We start from the raw sequence: 20,368 nt of genomic DNA, 5'->3' as shown, positions 1-20,368 counted from the left end.
TGGGAAGCTATAGAAACAACACTGGGCAAAAGTCAGGGCCTGGGTTAAACCATCACTTTGCCCCATGAAGCACCATCCAAACATAAGGGAGAATAATCCTGCCCCATGTTGGTTGGTTCATCCTGCAGCAGCGTACTGAGATCCCAGAGGTGGGCACCTCAGAACCTGTCTTTGGGCTCCACTGAGATGAGTCTTGTTGAGTGTGACCTTGGGAGGATCACATATTCTCGCTGCCCACCTCCTGCTCCCCATTTGCAGCACAGATGAGTGAAATAGCTTCTTCTAAACCTGAACATGAGCATGCTTACACATCCTCGATACGAGAATCTCCATATACAAGTCTGCATGTATGTGAGTGTGCATGTCGGTGTGTTTGCACCTACATAAGAGGCATTCCCTCTCCCAGGCACCTACCTGTTGAGACTGGTTTGCTTGAATGACCCCAGAGTGCCCCTCTTTTCAGCCTCCAGGATCTTCACACTTCTGGTGGTCATGGATGGACTCTAAGAAATTCTGAAGTCATACTTGGGCAGCAAATTTACTCATTCACCTCTAGAGCCTCATCTATCTGACTGTGGGGCCAAAGTCTCCTTCCCTGCATGTAGTGCAATGAACTAGCCAAAGTAATATATTGGGACTATTCTTAGTGACTCTTTGCAAGGGAAAGAGAGAAGGGAGCCAGGGCATGAGCACCTGCCCTGCACTGCTAAGTACACTTGAATGTGTCATGTTGTCCAACCCTCACAGGAAGCCTCTGTATCTCCACGTTCTCATCTCAGAGCTTCCCGGTTGTGACCCGAATCTGCTGATGTGTATTTATTCACCTCTATCTTCACTTCTCATTCTTCCATGTATCTGAATCTAAAGGTTCTCACCGTCCTTCTGTGTCCTGGCCTGGCTCTGAGGAGCACACTTGGGTGGTGCAGTGTTAGGACTTGCTATCTCTCTGCCTATTTTCCTCTGTCTCCACTGGTGCTTGCAGACTGACATCATTTCTAGGCTCTGATGGTTATAACCAATGTATAAGCTCATACATACCTGAGGATGCTGAAATTCCACTTATCGTTATTAAAAATAGCCCCCAACTTTATAGTTTAAGAAGCATTTTCACCAAGTGGGGAATATTCTTCCCCTTCTTATTTTTAAGAGGAAGAGACAGAGGCTCACAAAACAAAGAAGATTGTGCTATAAGTAGTAACTGTGAGGCCTGGTGCCTGCGCCTTAGTCTCCAGATCCAGAGTGTCTAGTACAACCCACCAGAGCTTTCTGAACCAACATGGCCCCATCTGGGAGTTGTAGGAACTGAGCTGAGCTCTAGTGACAGCTCTTTCTTGTGCAGAAGGACTTCTGAGGGACACGCAGTATATCTTCTCTGTGCCGGAGAGCATGGAAGACAACAGTGTCATCATGTCCTTCAACATCATGCCACAAAACTTAAAGGCAAAAGACAATAAATTTCCGCTAAACTTCAAGGTTTTCAAGGTAAGGCAGCCTGCTTCAGGGCTTTCCCTTTCAGATATTTGTATATTCCTTTCAGAGAGAGAAGCTGACCAGGCTGGGAGATTTCACTGAACTACAATTGGCTAAACTTTGGGAGGAGTTTAAGGGGAAAAACAATCCTGGATCTAAAACCAGGAGGTATGTTTTTCTCTTATATTTAGACTAAAATCCAGTCTTGGTGGTCAGCTTGCAAGCATCTGCTTGGCCACTCATCCAAGGCCAGGTTTTCCTCTCTACCCAGACTCCTCTCCCCGCCCCTATGGCCCTCCCAACTAGCTTTGCAGCTCCTGAGGGACCATCCTTCCACCCACCAGCCCTCACACACCACACTGGGAGGAGCTAATCAATGAATTCAGTTTTTTTAATACTACTTAAAATTGTTACTAAAGAAAATCTGATACATCTGCTCCCACCCCCCTTTACCAAATAATTTTAATTTTTATTGTTTACTTATTTATTATTGAGAAAGAGAGAGCACATACAGGGGAGGGGCAGACAGAGGGAGACAGAATCTGAAGCAGGCTCCAGGATCTGAGCTGTCAGTGCAGAGCCTGATGCAGGGCCCAAACTCACAAACTGTGAGATCATGACCTGAACTGAAGTTGGTTGCTTAACCGACTGAGCCACCCAGGTACCCCACCAAATTAATGCATCCCAAAGATAGAGTGTATGGTTCTTAAATCATATACTCCACACCCTATGCACTGACTTGGATAAGATACCACACCCATCAAATGCTGGGATCCCCTGTCCTTATAGTGGAGTTGAAGGAACTGAGGCCCAGCAAGGTGAAGTGACATGGTCAGAGTCAATGGCAGAGCTGGGGATTGGGCACCAGATGTCCCCCAAGCCTTCAGTTAAACATACCCATCACCTCTGTGACTGGGTCTCTGATTATAGCATCCCTAGGAATAATCTTCATTCCTCTTCACTGAGACTAAGGCAATAGTCAGAACCATGGATCAACCCATGTAGACAGGGAGGGCTCCTGGGTACTCTGCTCATGGTGGGGCTGTCCTGAGTCCTGGCTGTAGTTCACTCTAATGAGAAGGCTTCATAGAGATAGTGTACTTCAGAGCTCAAAGTGTATTCACATTTATTACTTCAAAAACCACTTAGATAGCTGTGAAAGCCAAAGCTGAGAGAGCAGGAGTGAGCTGCCCGAGGTCCAGCTAGGAGGTGATGGGAAGGTACTTGATACCAGAGCTCCTGGTCCCAGGTCTGGGTCTCTTAGTGAGGCATAGGCACTTGCTTTCTGGGTGATGCTCACATCTTGGAGGAAAACAATGATCCTGGCTCTAGGAGGAGGAGAGCACTTTAGATTCCTGTTCTGAGCCCATTTCTGCTTCCCAGTTGTATGAAATCAATGGAAAAGAAATTGTTGGGGTTTGGCATAGTATTTCTGAGGTGCCTGAAACCTGTTGAGGCTGGCAGAGAACATCTAAGGATGTAATAATGGACAATTGTCATCTTCCTCATCACCAGATACCTGAACGCTCTTTCATTTGGTAGAAGGCAGGGCCTAATTCCCCACTGCAGCAACCAAAGAGACCAAATACTCCGTCTCCTCAGCCCCTGACTGCAGTGGTATAGGTGTATGAGCCAGACTTGTCCAATTAGATGCTCTTCTCATGCCTGTCCCCACCCACCCACCCCCACACACTTTTGGTCACTCTGGGTTTAGACTCTTGAGAAAATCATTAAAAGAAATAGGGCCAGCTGAGGGATTATGTACAGCAAATGCTGGGGCCCAGCAGAAGCAGTGTAGGCAGATCTTGAGCTGGTGTCCAGCTGCATAGCTGTCTCACCTCCTTCCCACCCACTTTCTCAACTACATCCTCTAGATTTCCCGTAAATGGCTTTCTGCTCACCCCACCCTGGTTGGTATCTCTTGCTTCTAGCCAAGATTCCCAAGTGATTCAGGTGCCTTATGAGAGGACTCTCATCCTCAGAGTCCCCCCAACTCTTATTTCTGAGAAGAACAAAAAAAGGGGTGGGGAAGGAATTGAGACATCTGGCCTACCTAGCCATGATTGGTAGTTCAGAGCCCTAGACAGGACTACAACCCTCTCCTGATAAGCGACAGAAGCCCAGAGAGGGAAACAGGGCTGCCTCAGTGCACAACTGGAGATGCTGTTCACATTGCCATCTGTGAGCCTGGTGCCCCAGAACCAGGCATCACAGCAGCCCAAAGTTTATAGTTCAGGAGCCCTGGCAAGATCATAATCCTATCTGGTTTTAAGCACTGCCGAGCCCATTTATCTACTTTTCAGCCAGAGATGCATTTCTCAGCTGTATACTTTGCTTAAAAGGCACTCAAACCTGAGGTCTCCTCAGGCTCCCTAGAGGTCCCAGTGGATCCTGCAGGATCCTGATTGAGTTGAACACCAAGAACCATCTAGATTTTGGCAGCTCAAGACACTTGAGTTCCTTTCATGGTTCAGCTGAGAAACCAGCTATGTGCATGCCAGTAAGCAGACCTCCAGAAGTCTGCAGGGCTCTGACCGTGTTTGCAGGTAGTGCTGCTTGCATGACTGCTGTATATGGTGCTCCCACCCTGGTGTGGTCCATGACTCCCAACTCCTATGGAAGCACTGCTCTGCCTTCCATCAGAACAAACACAGGTGGTATGGAAATAGATGACAGAACAGAGAAAAAGGACAAGGGTGGACAGGTCATTTTATCTTCACCCCACAGCTCCTCTCTCACGCTGGGAACTTCCAGTTCATTCCTCGGCTCCAGAAAAGTCTGCCTGGGTAAATCTCGTGGTCTGTACACATGGTTGGCGTGGGGGGCAGGATCAACAAGGGTAAAGAACTGAAACCCACACCAACTGTAGAAGACAGTTCCGGGTGGTGAGTCTTAATCACCAAGGAAGCAAAGTAGCTTGTTTTATTCCCATCTCTGCTACTTAGACTGCTGGGACTATTTCCACATCCATAAAACAGGGTCCCAGTGTCTGCTTTCAGGGTCACTGTGACAATCCAACACATTACACAGAAGTACCTTGCAGAGAACAGAGTGACTTAAAAATAGGGCTATGTCCTCAGTGCAACATTCAGTTCAAGATTAAAGGTAGGTATTTCCCAATTCAGATGCACACAGACATTCCTTATAAACACTGGGGGGCCTAGAACAAATTCCCACCATATCTTACAGTGGTATGATGAAATAAGAGAAGTTTCTTCACACTGGAACTCCTGATGTTGAGAAACTGACATCTGATCTAGGTTCTGTCTCACCTCTGACCCTGTCAACATCTCCCTCTTCCCTTGGTTTTATCATCCTTGCTGTGAAGAGTAGAGGAGGCAAAGATTGGAATCTCCTCCTCGGTTTCCTTCCCCCTCAAGCTCCCTACAACCTACAGTGGGTCAGGTTTCCTTTCACATCTCCGCACAGGGAATGAGTAATGGTCCTGTCCCCTGGGGGGTACAGGAAACAGGCTGGCTGCCCAGGAAGAAGGAACACAGGGCCCTGAGCTGGGCTGCTAGGATCTGATTGCCTCTGAGTTTTGGTTTACATCCCTGAACGTGCTTTCTTTTTTTTCTCCCCCACAGATTGGCCCTCAGGTACGGTTCAGCCCCTTCTCCTGCCTCTGTTGCTGTGCATCGGTAAAGCATCACACCTCTTCCAACACCGTAACTTTGGCACATCTCTTGCTTTTCAGTGGCTGCAAATTCAGTCTTGTTATATCTTCTGACAGAGACAAACTTAGAATCTCCAAACAGGTCAACAGTGCAGGGCATGTGTCCTGTTTGAAGGTTGGACCCCTTGAGCTATTCTCTGGTTTGACATCAAAGAGGGGCTGCAACCTCCGATAGATAAGACTGATGCAGCCCTTTCTTTCCCATTTAAGACAAGAAATAGAACTAAGGGCACCTTAGGGGAACTTTAGCCTCAGAGTCTTTGTCAGCCCCCAAATCCACCACAAACAGGATGCCCACTCTGCAAATTCACCTTCGGGGACTTATCTAGCTCCTTTTACAGCCAAATTTGCGCTCTCTCCTAAGCAGGCTTAGTGCTAGTGCAGGGTGAGTTAAGAGTAAGGATGGAGAAGGACAGCTGGAGTTATAGGCATTCAGACTTCTGAAACGGATGTGGGCTCTGTGGGACTATTGCTGCCGGGGCAGATACGGGACCAAGAATGGCAGAGAAGGAGCAGGATAAAGTCACAGCCAATGGGTAGTCCCTGTAGCATGCTGGTAGGTCCAGGGAAGCTCCTCAGGCCTTCCAGGAGCTCCCCAATAGGTAAACAGAGGCCAGGACAGGGTGTCTCCAAGCAGGCGATAGTCAGAAGGCCAGGCAGAAAGTGGGCAGCAAGGAGGCCCCTGACACCAGTGGTCCAGCCCCAGAGCTGGGTTTAGGATCCGATTTTGTTTTCAGCCACCATGTTCGCGGAAGTGGAGCTTCTGGAAGGGCTTCAAAGGGAAGCACTCGGGTACAAGGAACAGATCAGTGTTTTAATTCCCAGAAATGGAGAAAGGAATGGGGACTCAACCCAGGAAAATGCATAAGCTCCACCCCTAGAACTACAGGGTTAGGCCTGTGTTAATTTGATGCTGGGTTCTCTGAGAGCTAGACCATCTTGCCACATACTCACGCTTCTTGCTGCCACTGAGCATATCTGCTCTGAAATATAGACAGCCTGGAAAAGACTGCAAGAGTCCGGTCTAGGAAGGAGAGCAGGGAAGCAGGGAAATTTTGGACTACAGGAGGCATACCCACTTCTGTACAAACACATGCACTCACACACACACACACACACACCCAGAGCCACAAGACAGTACTGGCTTTCTGGAGAAGAATGGTTCTCACCATTGCTTTTTCCAGAAAGGCTCAAGCAAGTGAGGCTCCAAACCTGCTGGGGCCACTGTTAAGTGTAAGCAAAGTCACTAGAGGTTTCACACAGCTCTTTCTGCCCACCTGGGACAGTGACCTATCCCCCATCTCGTCTTACGAGAGATCTCAGCCCTGTCCCCACCCCTTGAAAAGAAACTCTCCCTTTCTCCCTGTTTTTCCCCAAGGCAGAGCTCACAAATAATCATTTCACGCCACATAACCATTCTAGATGGAATCCCCATGCTTGACTGTATGGGGGAAAATTTACTTAGTAAGGGGTTTTTATTATGTAATATGTATGTGACATCTGGTAATGGGAACTGCATTATATTTATTGTTTTATCTCTAAGAAAATATTGAAATAAAAGGAAAATGATCAGGGCCTATTATTCTCCAATGAGAAGGAATTCTAGGGCTCTGCTGGGAATGAAATGGAGAGAATAAAGGAGTCCAAGTCTCCTGTGCTATATACAATCCAAAGTGTGTTGCAGAAGGTTCTGGAGGGAAGGGGCTTCAGGGGCTCCAAAAGTCATTCAGTGTTGGACCAGCTTCACTAGTCTTTATATATAAGCAGAGGCATAAATGCCAAAATCCAGGCTACTGTGGGTTTAATGAGGTGAAACTGTGTGCTGTAATTTTTTAATGTTCACTGTGGTGTCAGTTTCTCTATTAAATGACAATCTGAACTCTGTTGCATTTTGAAAGTCCAGATAAGCACTGCCTCCCTTTTCGTAGCCTGTAATGCTGTTTTGGTGAACAGTGCAGCGTCTGGAAGGTGGTGGGCTCTTCTGGGCCCGTGCACGCAAGGGGCTTTCTGACCATCTTCATGTTTCCTCCAGTTCCAGTCCTTTTGGAAGAGCTTGCCACCCACCTTCTTTTCTCAGTTCAGAAATGCCGTCAAGGGCATAGTTTCTAAAACCAAGTGTAACCTCACAAAGTACTTTAGTCTGAGCCCTGGGACCTACGTGGTGGTCATCTCCGCATACAGAGAAGTTGAGTTTTTGCTCCGGATCTTCCTGAAAATGCCAGATGGTGACAGGTACAGAAACTCCGGGTTTCGAAATGTTTTATTTCACTTAAATTTATAAGAACACAGTGTGTCATCCTGTGCATCATGTACTGTGTTGGGACATGGGCTTACTTGCAAGAAGCCCACTACAAAGGATGGCAAGAGAATGTGTACCAATAAGTAGATTATTGAGCAGGATGTGGCCATTGCTCAGTGGAAGTGCAGAGTAACATGTGAGGACAGGGTAACAGGACCTACCTCTGGCAAGAGGGATTGAGGAAGGCATTTTGCTATTTGTTGATGGGAAACATAATCTAATGTTTAAAGGAAAAGGTGGTGCAGGTTAAATAAAGAAGGATGAGCAGAATTAGGGAAGTGGGTGAGCATAGAGCCTACTGAAATATAAGTGATGTCAGCCATATGCACAGGAAGGTGGCTCATGGCATGGCAAGCAGTTATCTGAAATGTGACCAGAAGGTGGGGTACATCAGGGAGACAGTGAAATATGGGTCTGAGAGACAGAGTCCAATCATGGAGTGTCTTTAGTGCTAAGTCAGTGGTCAAAACTGGGATCAGCAAGTACATACCCCTGTTGGGCACCTTATCCCAGGTTGAACGCAAGGCAGGCATTGCTATCATCATGGCCATCTTTACAGTCGAGCTTGGATGAGACCTCAGTCCAGTATGCCAGATAGCCACTGTACCACCAGAGTTGGAATGTAAGAGAAAGCTTATCTGCCATCTTGGCAATGGGGGTCAGTGTGCATGTGTATCTGGTTGTGAATGGAACAAATTGCTAAATAATTTGAAGACCAGATGATGCCCAATCAAAAGATGAGACAGATGGTTATGGTGCTTATCTGTCTGCTGACTGGCAAGGCTGCCCACTTCACATCCTACTGTGCTGAGGCCTCTCCACTCAGATCCTTGGTTTAAATGTCCAATGCCACCTTGTTGTCCTCCATGTGCAAGCCTCCTTTAAATAGTGAGCTGTTCATCCTTTGTCACACTGTTTCCCTGGTTTTCTAGGAACCTGAGCAGCAATTTCAGCCTTACAACACTAGAGGTAGGTATGTGGCAAGGTTTGATTGGCAAGCTTCCTTGGACACATCCCATCCCCAAGAGCTTCTGTCTCCTCTCTTCCCTTAAAGCACTGACCAGTGAGAACAGAGACACCATAATGGGCCAGTGATGGCTCAGAGGGGCAGGGCAGTGGGGAAAGACCAAGTCTGCATGGTCATACTGGAACCAGTCCTCCTCCACAAACTTCATTCCCCTACACATTTTATTCAATTGTTAGATAAAACCTCTGTCTCAGATCTAGGTGTAGGGAGTGGTTCTTGTGCCTTCGCTGTACCAGACAGGTAGCCTCCTTCCCCAGAAATTTGATGTTGGCTATTTTCCCTTTGATCCAGGCAAGTCTTCTGGAAAATGACTCCCAAGAAAGCATCTTCCACAAATATGCTCACCAGGTACAGTCTTTAGCACGGGGACGAGTGATGGTGGGACTAGAGGAAAGGAAACCTCTCCCAGGCCCTTATCAAGATACAGAGAAAAAAAGTGAGTTAGTTGGTCATTTTATCAGCCTCTCTCCCTGTATGTCTCCAGAACTGATAGAATACCAAACTGGAGCTAGGTAACATCTGAGATGGAATGTGCAGCTTGGTAAGGATGGGGCTAATTATGGGATGAGGTTAAATCTTTATTTTTTTTATTTTTTATTTTTTTTATTAATTTTTTTTAATGTTTTATTTATTTCTAGGAGAGAGAGAGCGTGAGCAGGGCGGGGGTCAGAGAGAGAGGGAGTCACAGACTCTGAAACAGGCTCCAGGCTCTGGGCTGGCAGTCAGCACAGAGCCCAACACGGGGCTTGAACCCACGAACCGCGAGATCATGACCTAAGCGAAAGTCGGACGCTTAACCCACTAAGCCACCCAGGCGCCCTGAGGTTAAATCTTTAAACAATAATTGGCAATGCCCCCTGAAATCTTTCCTTCTCCTCCTCTGCCTCCCACTCCCACCTTGACATCATTCTTCACGGGAGCTAGCCAGCTTCATTGAAGGCACCAATGATGTTTTTCCTGCCAAGCCACATAGGTGCACAGAGGATTTTCTTAATGGTTTAATAAACCGTTATAAAGAACTCCTTGACTTGCCAGGATAAAAACATCTGCCAACGGCTCTGTACAATGGGCTTTTTGCCATTAATAGTCATGTTGGTTTGGGAAGTACAAAGTGATGGATAGATATCATGTGTCCCGTGTTGGCCTTAGGCCAGGCAGAGGCCAAGGACAGGAAAGATGCCAGGTATTCAGAGGGCTAATGGGGTAACTAGGAGGCTGCTGAAAGGGAAATTATTCAGGCATCCTGGGCCCAGAGGAAAAAACAAGGAGAGATGAAGAATGTGGCTGTCATGAGGGGAAAGTGTTACGAGGAGCCGCTCAATATGGACCTCCTTAAAATCAATGATGGCCCAGGATTTAGGTCCACATCTGGCTGATTTAGAAGGCGCTTCACTTGATGCAAGACAGGGTTTGCCCAGATGATAATCCTCAGTCTGCGAGCTCTTGGAGGAAGGGATGGCATCATATGCATTCTTTGTCCCCAGTACCTATCACTGTCCTTGGCACAGAGAAGGTGCTCAGTCAATCTACATTGAATTAAGACAGATTAGCTTCTCCAGAGCAGATGTCCAAACTAAGTTTACCGCCCCAAGGCAACAAACAGGACCTAATTAGGAGACCTGAGACCTATCTTCCTTCAGGGGCAGATGGCAAAATCCTCAACATGGTTCATGCACCTGCACATCTGAAATAAAAAATGTAATTTGTCACATGACAAATGGTACAGATTCCCTAATCAGGGTTTTTCCAAATAACAACCAAATGTCTCCTCACAGGATAACTGGAAGCCCATATGGGGCCTTTGTAAGAATTAAAGTAAAAGACACATGCAGCTTTGTGCCAAGGTGCACAGCTTGGAAGTGAAACAAATGGGACTGCAGCCCCTTTTCAGACCTTGGCTGGCTACCCCTGAACAGGGCCAGCCTGGGATAATTCTGCATAGCTTGTAAACAGTCCTCAGAGGCTGTATCCTCAAAGGAAAGTTGAAAGCAACTTTCCCTCCTGATCTCTTGTATCTGTTTAACTAGCCTCAAGCGAACACAGTGATTCCTACTACCACTACCACTACCATGAGCTACCTTCATCAGCCATGATAGTGGTGATGGTAGTGTAACCTGAGTCTGCCTGGCAGAAAGGAATGACCTACTCAGCCTCTGAGTCAGGTCATGTCCATCTGTCCACCATATATTCAGCTGGCAAACATACACAAAATACCTAGGACATTCCAAGTACCACACAAAGTTTTGGCATCAGTTCCTTTAGGAATCCTACATTGGGGTGGTAGAGACAAATGTGCAATTATTTTGGAATTTGTTTAAGGCAGCCTTCATCTCTATTCCTCATCTCCTCAAACATTTTGGTGGTTCATGGGTGCAGGGTTCAAGTCAGCAGCTGTCCTAGGATAGAGAGACATGGAGGAGGGAGGAAACACTGTCCATGTCCCAAAGCCACTTATATTCTAGTTGGTAACTTATTTTCCCTGTAAGTTAGAGTTCTTTACCAATTGCTCTGCAAGTTGGGTGCCACGATTCTTTTAAGGAAAAAAATCTCTGTTGCTAGTGGGCACACAATTCTGATTTTCCTAATATAACCCAGTCAATGAGATGTTGGAGGGATGACCTGAGAGCCAGTTTCAAACACTGTTAGGATGTTTTCCTTGGGGGCATGATGAGGGATTCTCCCATGAGGACAGACTATGGGGATGCTTTTGCCTTCAGTTGAGTGGTGAGGCCATCCCTGGAGACAACGTGCCTGTCACCTATGGGATTCTCGTCCTTGGAAGAACCCAATGAGACACCTTCTACTACCTGACACAGTAACACTCTGCAACGCCACCTGATGAGGGACCTCACTCTGGCTCCCTTCCCCATGTAAAGCTTTCCCAGGGTGCTGTTGTGATATGACATCACCCCTTCAGCTTTTACCAGCCTACATTTAAGAAATGGCCATGAACAGCACAGCTCTGCTTCTCTATAGAATCATCATGGAAGACACCGCCCATAAAGCTGCTTAATGTCCCTAGGAGAAAATCGAATACAGTTAACAACTTCAGAAGTTCAGCCTGGGAAAAGTTTCCCTCCCCTCAACCTCCACTGTTTCCTGTTTTTAATCCAAGAAAAACCATGTCTTCCTTTTTGCTTCAGTAGCTAGGAAGACTAATGCTAAGTAATGTGCTCAATTAGGCTAAGGCTTTCCTTAGCCTAGATTCTTGGCACTTTCATCTCTTCTTGCCACACACACACACACACACACACACACACACACACACACACACTTACACTCATGCTTACACATTCAATAGTTACGTTTTCTCTATATACCTTCTGGGAAGCAGATGGGGAAACACACCTACAGGGCTGAGTTGATTCATTCAACAACACTTCTCCTGAGGGGCTCCTAAATGCCAGGTAAGGTGGGGAGGAAGGAACTACTGCTGTCAGCCCCATAATAAATGAAGAGATAAATGCAAGGTGACCCACACATGGTATCCAGTGTCTGGAGTGATGAGAATTACAGATGTTCAGGGGAGGGGTATCACCATGTTTGGGACCATTGAGAAAGGCTTCGTGGCAAAGGCTAGATGGGGCCTGGGTAGGAAGCAAGGGCTTAGAAGTCTGAGTGCTTTTACAGAGTAAGGCAGTATGCCCTTTGGCTCCTGAGCACTGATAGGATTCCTACGTTCCTCTCTTATTTGTATCAGGGGCTGGACATTGATGCCACTCAGCTTCAGAGCCTTCTCAACCAAGAGCTCCTGAGAGGTAAGGTCAGACCCACATGATTACTGGCCCCAACCTCATCCCCACTGCTGAGCCAGTCTAGTGTCACCCCCATCCCTGACATTTCCATCCTTCCTGTTCTCTGCCCCCAGGAACGCCAGGGGACATGTTCTCTCTGGATGAGTGCCGGAGCATCGTGGCCCTGATGGATGTATCTTTTGCAGTCCCCCACACCCTGACTCCTCTTGCAGCCATAAGAGCCCATCTGCTCTGTGGGCTTCCCCAAGGGTCTAACTAGGATGTTAGGAACTCTTTTTACTTTCAGTGTTCTCTCTTCTTCAGTTCTAAGGGCTCACCAGAGAGCCTGGGTGCCTGTGGATTCCAGACCCTCCGGAACAACCACTGCAACAGTGACAATAGTTACCATCTATCAAGTATCTATGGCATACCAAGAATAGTACAGGCATATAGACTTTTCCTTGTAGTTATTGCAAAAACCCCCATGATATACGAAGTAAAGAGAAGGAGTTCAGAGAGGTTAAGTAATTTGTTAAGTAATCACACAGCCCGTCTGTGCCTGGGTTTGAAGACTTTTCAACCTCCACAGTCCATGTCCTACATCATTCTACACTACCTCCTTGTAGCACCAGTGGGCGATATTTTTCTTCTACCCCTCCCTTTGCCATTGGTTGAGTCTTCATTAAGTTCCTTATTCACCAAGCCCCCATTAAGTAAAGATAACAACCACTGAAACTTGGAGAAAATGCTTTACACAGCAGCCGTGCTCCATGATTGCTACCAGACTGCAGCTGTGGAGGCTGGGGCTAGAGTAGTCCAGTGACATGCCCGGGCTCCACAGACACCAGTGGCTGGGTTGGGACTAACATCCAGGTCTCCTGATTCCTGCCCTGACTTCTTCCTCTGATGAGCCATTTCTCCCCTGCCGTCCCATCTCTGAACGGGTAGGAGAGACTGCCATGCACCCCAGCTGCTGCTCTGAGGCTTGTCCCTCTGTGTATGCAGCCTCTCTGGAGTGAGACAGACCTCTGTTCCTTCACTGTTAACAAGGCCCGATTGGGAATGGGAGGCTGGCCATTGTCGAACAAGAGAGCTTCTTGATGAAGTCATAAATCAGGCCCTGTCTCTGCTGGCTGTGGTTTGGACTTACTTGGAGACACTGCCCAACCCCCCACCGATGAATAAAAGTGGCCCATAGCACCTCACAGACTGGGGCAGGTGGCCCTGGGGGAGATTGGGTCTGCCTTACCCCTGCAAAGCAGACACATCTGTTCTACTCTTCCTTCTACCCACCCACCACTCCCCTCAGAGATAGATTCTTTTCCTCACTAAACCCATCTTACGGGGTGATCAGGGCTGGCTCTGATGCCATTCATGCCTGTGCACACTCGTCTTTCATGCTGCTGTGGGGACTGCAATGACCGCTCATGCTCCTCCTCATTCCCCCCTGCCAGGGGCCTCACCCCTCCCGGTGCAGGCTGTGTTTGGGGCTCTCTCTTCCCCTGGATGCAAGTGATGTTGGCCTCCTTTTCTCAGGGCTTCTTTCTCCCTCTAATTGTCCATTTTCCTTTGTAAATTAAAGCTAAGCCAGGTCCCTTTCAGACACAGTGGTAGCCCGCTGCTGTGGGGCCATGTCCAGGTGACACTAGACTGGTTGATGGATGGAACAGCTCCTGGCTCTGTCGGCAGGGCCTCTGCTCCCTGCACGCTGCATGGTTAACTCTTAACTCCCCACCAGCTGAAAGCAAATGGGAGGCTTGAGCAAGAGGAGTTTTCAAGGCTGTGGAGCCGTCTTGCCCAGTGCCAGGTACCGACATGTTCTCTTTTTGTCCAGTTTAGCAAATATGTTTGAGGCCTGAACTGCACGGGATTGAGGGGCAGGAAAGAGGAACCCACCAGGCCTGCCCTCAAGGAGCCACATTTCAGGGAGACGTACACGCACCACTAGAAGACACAAGGCAATGAGCGAGCAAGTGGTGGGGTGAAGAATGTTCTAGGAGGTTGGAGGAAAGAAGGGTCACCGTGGACTATAGGAAAGCCACCAGCCCGCTTTGCCCTTCTCAGTCCTCCCTGGGCCCCAGAGACATTCCCCCAGTATGCTAGTTCATCTCATTCCCTTTCCGTCTACCTGCCAGATATGACAAAATCACAGATATGGCCTGCGGCCTCACCGTCATTCTCAGGATGAGGTCTGAACTCATCAGAGCTGTATACAAGCCTTTTGAGCTGAGACCCTATTTTGAGGCCCAGGAGAAGCCCTCGTACTCATCCCACTCACTTTTTTCAAACCCTGGCTGTGTGACATAGAGCCTGGCCAGTGCTTACCCCACTGATTGTCCAGCTGCAAGAAACACTTCCCTGTGAGGCCTTGACTGCCACCTCTAGGCCTGGGTGCTTCTCCCTTAGGTCCTAACACCTGAATCCAGAATAATAAGGTGAAGCACTCTCATGTGGCTATACCGGGGTGTGTCACCTCATCCCTGGCTTGGGTTCATTTGGTTTCCCTCAGGGCACTGGAATGGCTGATATGTCCCCCAATTAGATTGCAGGCTAGGACTTCCTCATTGTCATCTGCTTCCATCAATGCCTTTCTTAGTGTCTAGTCCACCATAGGCTCTCAAAACTGCTGAACCAATGACCAGACTAATGACCAAATGAGCAAGTGAATCCCAACTGAGAGTTTTTTTATACTCCCCAAAAGTCAAAGAAGGGCTGCTATTTCACAGTAATTCTTCCTCCAGTCGCCTGGAGGACGCACACGGGCTGGGGGTATTTTGCCTCAGGTCAGCTGCTGTGGGGCAGCTGGGCACAGGCCCAGACAGGGAGCTCAAGTTTAGTCGCGTGGCACTTGCATGCCGACTCCCAGAAAGTCACCCGCCCAAGTGCCTGTTTCCTCACCTGGGAAGTGCAGTGCTGCTCAGGGCTCTGGGAGAATTAGAGAGAGGCAGAAGAGTCCCAGGTGCATGGAGAGCCGCCCCTACAAAGCTGAGCTGTTAGAGTCACTCCCTCCTGCAGCTGCACTAGGATACAAACTAGAGTCCTTGCCTGCCGGCCACATAGCGCTCACTACTGTGCAAGGCGCTCTCCTAGGAACTCTATACAGACTTGTTTACTGACCCTGAGCAACAGTCCTAGGAGGCTGGTGCTGTTATTATCACTGTGCTCCAGGTGGGGAAACAGGCCTGGAAAGATTAAGTAACTTGCCCAGGGTTACACAGCTGGTAAATAGTCAAGTCAAATAGGATTTAAACCCAGATGTTTGGTTGCCAAGTCTGCGCTCTTAACCACCACCCTATGCAAAGTCTTTAGAGAGCTCTATGCCTCCCAAATGCAGCAAGCTGCCATGTGTCAGGAGGCTAGTCTAGGAGGTGAGGAAGGAAAGACAGGAGGTCAGAAGAGAGGAAGGCACAGGCCTGGTAGGGAAACCCATGGCCCCACAGCTGGCGGCCAGGGTGATCGGCATCACTGAGCAGAGCCCACTCCTGCCTCTCCCCCACCTTATCTGAGCCACCTCTGAGCTGGATCTACTCAAGGTTTATGGAAGCAGGGATGCAAAAGGGGTTTCTGAGAACTCTCTCTGCCCAGGACATCCTCTTTAAGGTGGGCAGTGGCACTCACATGGACTTCTTGCTTCTTTTCCCAAATCAGAGTGTTTTCCAGAACATCCAGAAGTGCTCTGGGGTTTTCCTGAGTTTGGATTTGTGGAAGGCTATAAAGGATACAGGTAAAGCAGGGACCCCTTGGGGGCTGTCATGACTGAGGCAGGTGATGAGGGGGGGGTACGCTTGTGTGTGTGTGGGAGAGAGAGAGAGAGAGAGAGAGAGATGCACACTCCTAGCCTGCTGTAGGCAAGGCTGGTGCAGCAGTGCCCAGTCAGGAGAAAACAGAGTGGCAACTTCCATGTCCTGGTTTACACCGGTATCTGTGGGCCTCCAGGCTCAGGACTTAGTCTCCATCCTCCCCAACCTGAGTTTCCATGTGCCAGTCAACTTTCCCAACTGCCTTTTGTCCCTGAACAGCTCTAACTGTGGGAAAATAACCCCACGTGATTGATACCCTACCAGAATTCAAGGTTGCCTTAGAGACACTTCTATGTCAACATCTGGCTGTCAGGGTTAATCACTCATGAGCAGGTGGATGTACTGTCCTCACAGAGAGTTTGGAGCTAAATGAAATCAAATGACATCTGTCTGCTTCAAGAATGCAAGTCCTGGGATGATGATAAGCATACCCTAGGGCACCTAAGAACTTCAGAGTTCAGGGAGAACCTGTACTCCTGTCATCACATTTGATTGTCTCAACTATTCTGTGATCAGGAGTCATTATCTGCCTTGTACCAGTGGGGGAAATGGATCACCAAAAGTTAAGTCCAGAAACTGCCACCTTCCTTGGGAAAATGTAAGATCAGATTCCCCCCAGGTAAATTCTGGGGAAAGAGGGGCTCTGTGGTTCTTTCCCTGGTGGCTCCCAGCCTGGAGACAGGGAGAAGCATCTTTTTGCCTTAGCATCTGTCCACAGATGGTAGAGAGCTTCTCAAACCTGGAAGCTTCTGGAAGCTTGTTAAAGCACAGATGGATTAGCCTTATCCCTCACCCAAAGTTTCTGATTCAGGAGAGCTTGGGTGGGGCTGAAGAATTTATATTTCTGGGAGGTTCCTAGGTGAGACTGATGCTCTTGATCTGGGGACCACACTTCAAGAATCCTTGAATAGCTACAGAAAAATGAAATCACACTAACAACTCCAGAATAATAAAAGGGAGAAAGATAGAGAATAGTTGGAATCCAACTAAAAAGTCTTCAAGGACCAAGCAGATAACTGAAAAGGTTAATGGAGCTAACCCCAAGAAAAGAGGGCGATTCTGAATGTGGCAAGGTGGAGATTACATATCCTATCTAAAGGCATTCAAATTCACATTTTTTAAATTCTGCTGGAGAAACCAAATGTCTCTGGTGCATGGGGCCCACAGGCCACCAGGCTCATTCCCCTGATGGATAGTTGGGCTTGCAAGGTTCTGTTGGTCCACCGAAGCTTGCAGACATGGCCATTTGCTAGTCTGCTGTTTGCTATGCAGTTGACACCTTCCAGAGCTCATAACTAAACATGCAGGACAAGAAGGCCCAAAGAGAGCAAGGCACCTCTGTCGTGCCCACCCATGGCTGTCTTCTGACTGTGTTCTCCCCTCTGAGGACCAGCCTCTTTCCTGGTCAAGCAACTTGGGACTGAACCTCTCACTTCCAGGAACCACACTTGCTCACACTGTAAGATCCACACACAGTCATAGGGTTGGGGAACAAGATTGTATTACATGGTCACCAACAGAGAGATGGATGGCAGAAGCAGGGCTTAGAAGTAAATCCCAGGTGTTCTGGAAGCTCCCATCTCACACCGGAATTATCAGATAATTGTCCCCAGCCCAGTTCGTGTCTTGAGTATCTTTAGTTGATATCTGGCCAAACTCTGTAACAATGTCATTGGGGCCCAGCAGCCAGCAAGAAGGCAGCAACTAGAGAACCATAAAAACACAAAGTGGAATGAAGCATCTAGGTGGCTCAGTTGGTTGAGTGTCTGACTTAGGCTCAGGTCATGGTCTCATGATTCAGGAGTTCAAGCCCTGTGTCAGGCTCTGTTTTGATAGCTTGGACCCAGGAACCTGCTTCAGATTCTGTGTGTGTCTCTCTCTCTGCTCCTCCCCCACTTGCACTCTGCCTCTGTCTCTCTTTCACAAAAAAAAAAAAAAATTTAAGAAAATACAAAGTGGAATGAAATGACCCCTGAGCCAGGCTTAGTAGGAAACAGTGGTGGAAGGCCACCACTCTGAGCAGGTTTCTCAGACTTTGCACATGAGAGGACCAGACCTACTTCAGCCTCCTCCCACTCACTAGCTCATCCCATGGCCCAGACTTCCTTGCAGGAACCTCCATTAGCAATGAGCTGCTGGATCTCATGACCCTCCGGTACAGTGACCACAGTGGCAGGGTCAGCTTCCCCAGCCTGGTCTGCTTCCTGTTGCGACTTGAAGCCATGGCAAGTAAGTGTCACCTGGGGGATATCCTGTAAACCTTCACAACGACCAAAAAACACAGGAGAGGACCAGGAATGCACTCTTGTCCCAGGTTCAGGGAAGGCCTCAGGAGCAGGATGGGCTGGTGTCTTGCGTGAGGACCCTGTGCTCCCAGAGGCAGAAACAACATTAGTCTGTGGAATGGTGTAATCGGCTTGGGTGCCTACATCCTGTACCCTTTCTGTCCAGGACATTCCTCCATCTTAGGTCTCTCATTTCCTCAATTCCCTATTTAGTGCCTTTTTCAGGAACCAGGTTCATTTAACTCACTGTGTCCCTTCTCCATGAGAGTAATTAAACCTACTCTATAATCTTGCAGTGAATGACTGGGGTCTCTGCTGAAAGTATTCACACACAGGTGAATAAGTGGGGGCAGGAGGGCATTCCCAAGGCTCTAGAAATTTGACTGTGTAGGTCAGACATTTGGACACTTTAGCAGACTACTCCTTTTTCATAATATAATCCTATGTGAAATCCCAAGCCATACTATAGCTCAAGACTTGTGGGGTCTGGCCTCATCTTAATCCTTACCCCATCCCTGGCATGAGGCATCCCTCTAACCCCCCAGCTCTGAGCTAGGTGGTTAATAAAGACTGAGGGAATAGAGCTCTGGGAGCACAGAAAATAAGGCTGAGGCATAAACCTCCAGAGAATTCTCAGTTGGACAAGAGAAGTTCCACAAACTATGCCTGTGTAATATTTTATAAGATGGGCCCACACATCCCCTTGGCCATGTGTAGAAGAGTGCAAGGTGAAAGGGCACTGTAAGAGCAAGAGGTGAGTGTGGGCCAGAGCAGTGATAGCTCTTCTGAGGAGGTGAGCTCTGGGCTGACCCACAGTGTGAGGTTTCCTGGGAAGAGACCAGGAGGGAGGCTAGGCATACTGCAGAGAGTGAAAGAATACTTGGAATCACCATATTTGCTTTTATCTCCCTTGGCCTGTATTGATTCCTCTCCTCCTTTTTAGAGACTTTCCAGAACCTCTCCAATGATGGAAAAGGACTCTACCTGACAAAAATGGAGGTGAGGTACCTTCTCCTCCTAGACACAGGACACAGCCCCAGGTCACCCCTCCTCTCCTGATTCCAGGGGGCATTTTTCTCCCTGAGGATATTGGATAGTTTGTCAAAGACCAGCCAAGCTGCACCCTGCCCCCCTGCCTCCAATTACTCCCTTTATATATTGCCGGCTGCCAAGGCTGCTTTAGGATCTTGGCAGACAGATTTTATTTTTTTTCCAATAGCTTAATAAAGCAGAGGATTATGTGGGAGTCATAAATCCAAGAGGGAACTGAAGAACACCTGCTGAGCTCACTGTACATTAAAGTTACGCCCATTGAGCTTTAGAAAGAGCCTCCTGGCCCAGCCAGCTGGTCGACCTCAGCCATCCCTCTCACTGCTTAGCTACTCAGAGAGTAGCAAAAGATATACTGTGATGGGCAGGTTGAGGCCTCCTGAGGGGTTCAAATTAGCTGGAAAGGTTTGATGAGACTAGACTGAGATCTTTCGAGGGAAGAGGGTACCATTTGTCCTGTTCTGTATTAAGCTGACAAATGTAAAGATAAGTCATAATAATGATGCTTATTTCTCAGTGGATGAACCTGGTCATGTACAACTGAAGCAAGAAGTAGAGCAGACTCCAGAGTCCAGGTAAGACATGGCAGGTTTAGAATCATTTCCTTCTAAGAGCACAGTTCCTCTTTTCCTCCAGGAACTGTACACAAGACTCTCTTCCTGGGAGCAACCTCCCCAGAGATTACAGAGCCCTTATCTGTGTGGGCCAGGGCTCAAATGCACAGGGCCCCTGAATTTCAAGGCCAATGCTGCAGGTTTCATCCAAGCCATGGTTGGAATGAGTAGTGGACATTCATGAAAGCATGTGGCCTGAAAGTCATGAGTGAGGGATTTAGAATTTTTATTTGTTATTCATTTCTTTTTTATTGAGATATAATTGACATTTAACAACATATTAGTTTTAGGTGTGCAATACAATGATTTGAAATATATATATATTATGAAGTGATTACCACAACTAGTTAACATCCATCACTACACATAATTAAAACTCATCTTCCTTGTGATGAAAACTTTTATGATTTACT

At 47.8% G+C, this 20,368-nt stretch overlaps 1 protein-coding gene across 1 annotated transcript in view; it reads left to right on the top strand.

Moving 5' to 3' along the window:
• The window catches only part of CAPN13 (calpain 13), a 56,064-nt gene extending 36,179 nt beyond the window's left edge, over positions 1 to 19,885 (top strand). The window contains exons 10-20 of the mRNA XM_039238434.1: positions 1,343 to 1,494; positions 7,179 to 7,378; positions 8,378 to 8,414; positions 8,764 to 8,820; positions 12,173 to 12,230; positions 12,341 to 12,399; positions 13,945 to 14,013; positions 15,855 to 15,930; positions 18,107 to 18,235; positions 19,235 to 19,290; positions 19,859 to 19,885. Of these exons, the coding sequence (XP_039094365.1) occupies positions 1,343 to 1,494; positions 7,179 to 7,378; positions 8,378 to 8,414; positions 8,764 to 8,820; positions 12,173 to 12,230; positions 12,341 to 12,399; positions 13,945 to 14,013; positions 15,855 to 15,930; positions 18,107 to 18,235; positions 19,235 to 19,290; positions 19,859 to 19,885 (920 nt within the window). The remainder of the gene's footprint in view (positions 1 to 1,342; positions 1,495 to 7,178; positions 7,379 to 8,377; positions 8,415 to 8,763; positions 8,821 to 12,172; positions 12,231 to 12,340; positions 12,400 to 13,944; positions 14,014 to 15,854; positions 15,931 to 18,106; positions 18,236 to 19,234; positions 19,291 to 19,858) is intronic.
• Positions 19,886 to 20,368: the final 483 nt, after the last annotated feature.

This window comes from Hyaena hyaena, unplaced genomic scaffold, assembly GCF_003009895.1.
Source record: "Hyaena hyaena isolate Hyena2069 unplaced genomic scaffold, ASM300989v1 scaffold_140, whole genome shotgun sequence".
Taxonomy (NCBI): domain Eukaryota; kingdom Metazoa; phylum Chordata; class Mammalia; order Carnivora; family Hyaenidae; genus Hyaena; species Hyaena hyaena.
This window is presented reverse-complemented; position numbering and strand designations above follow the sequence as displayed.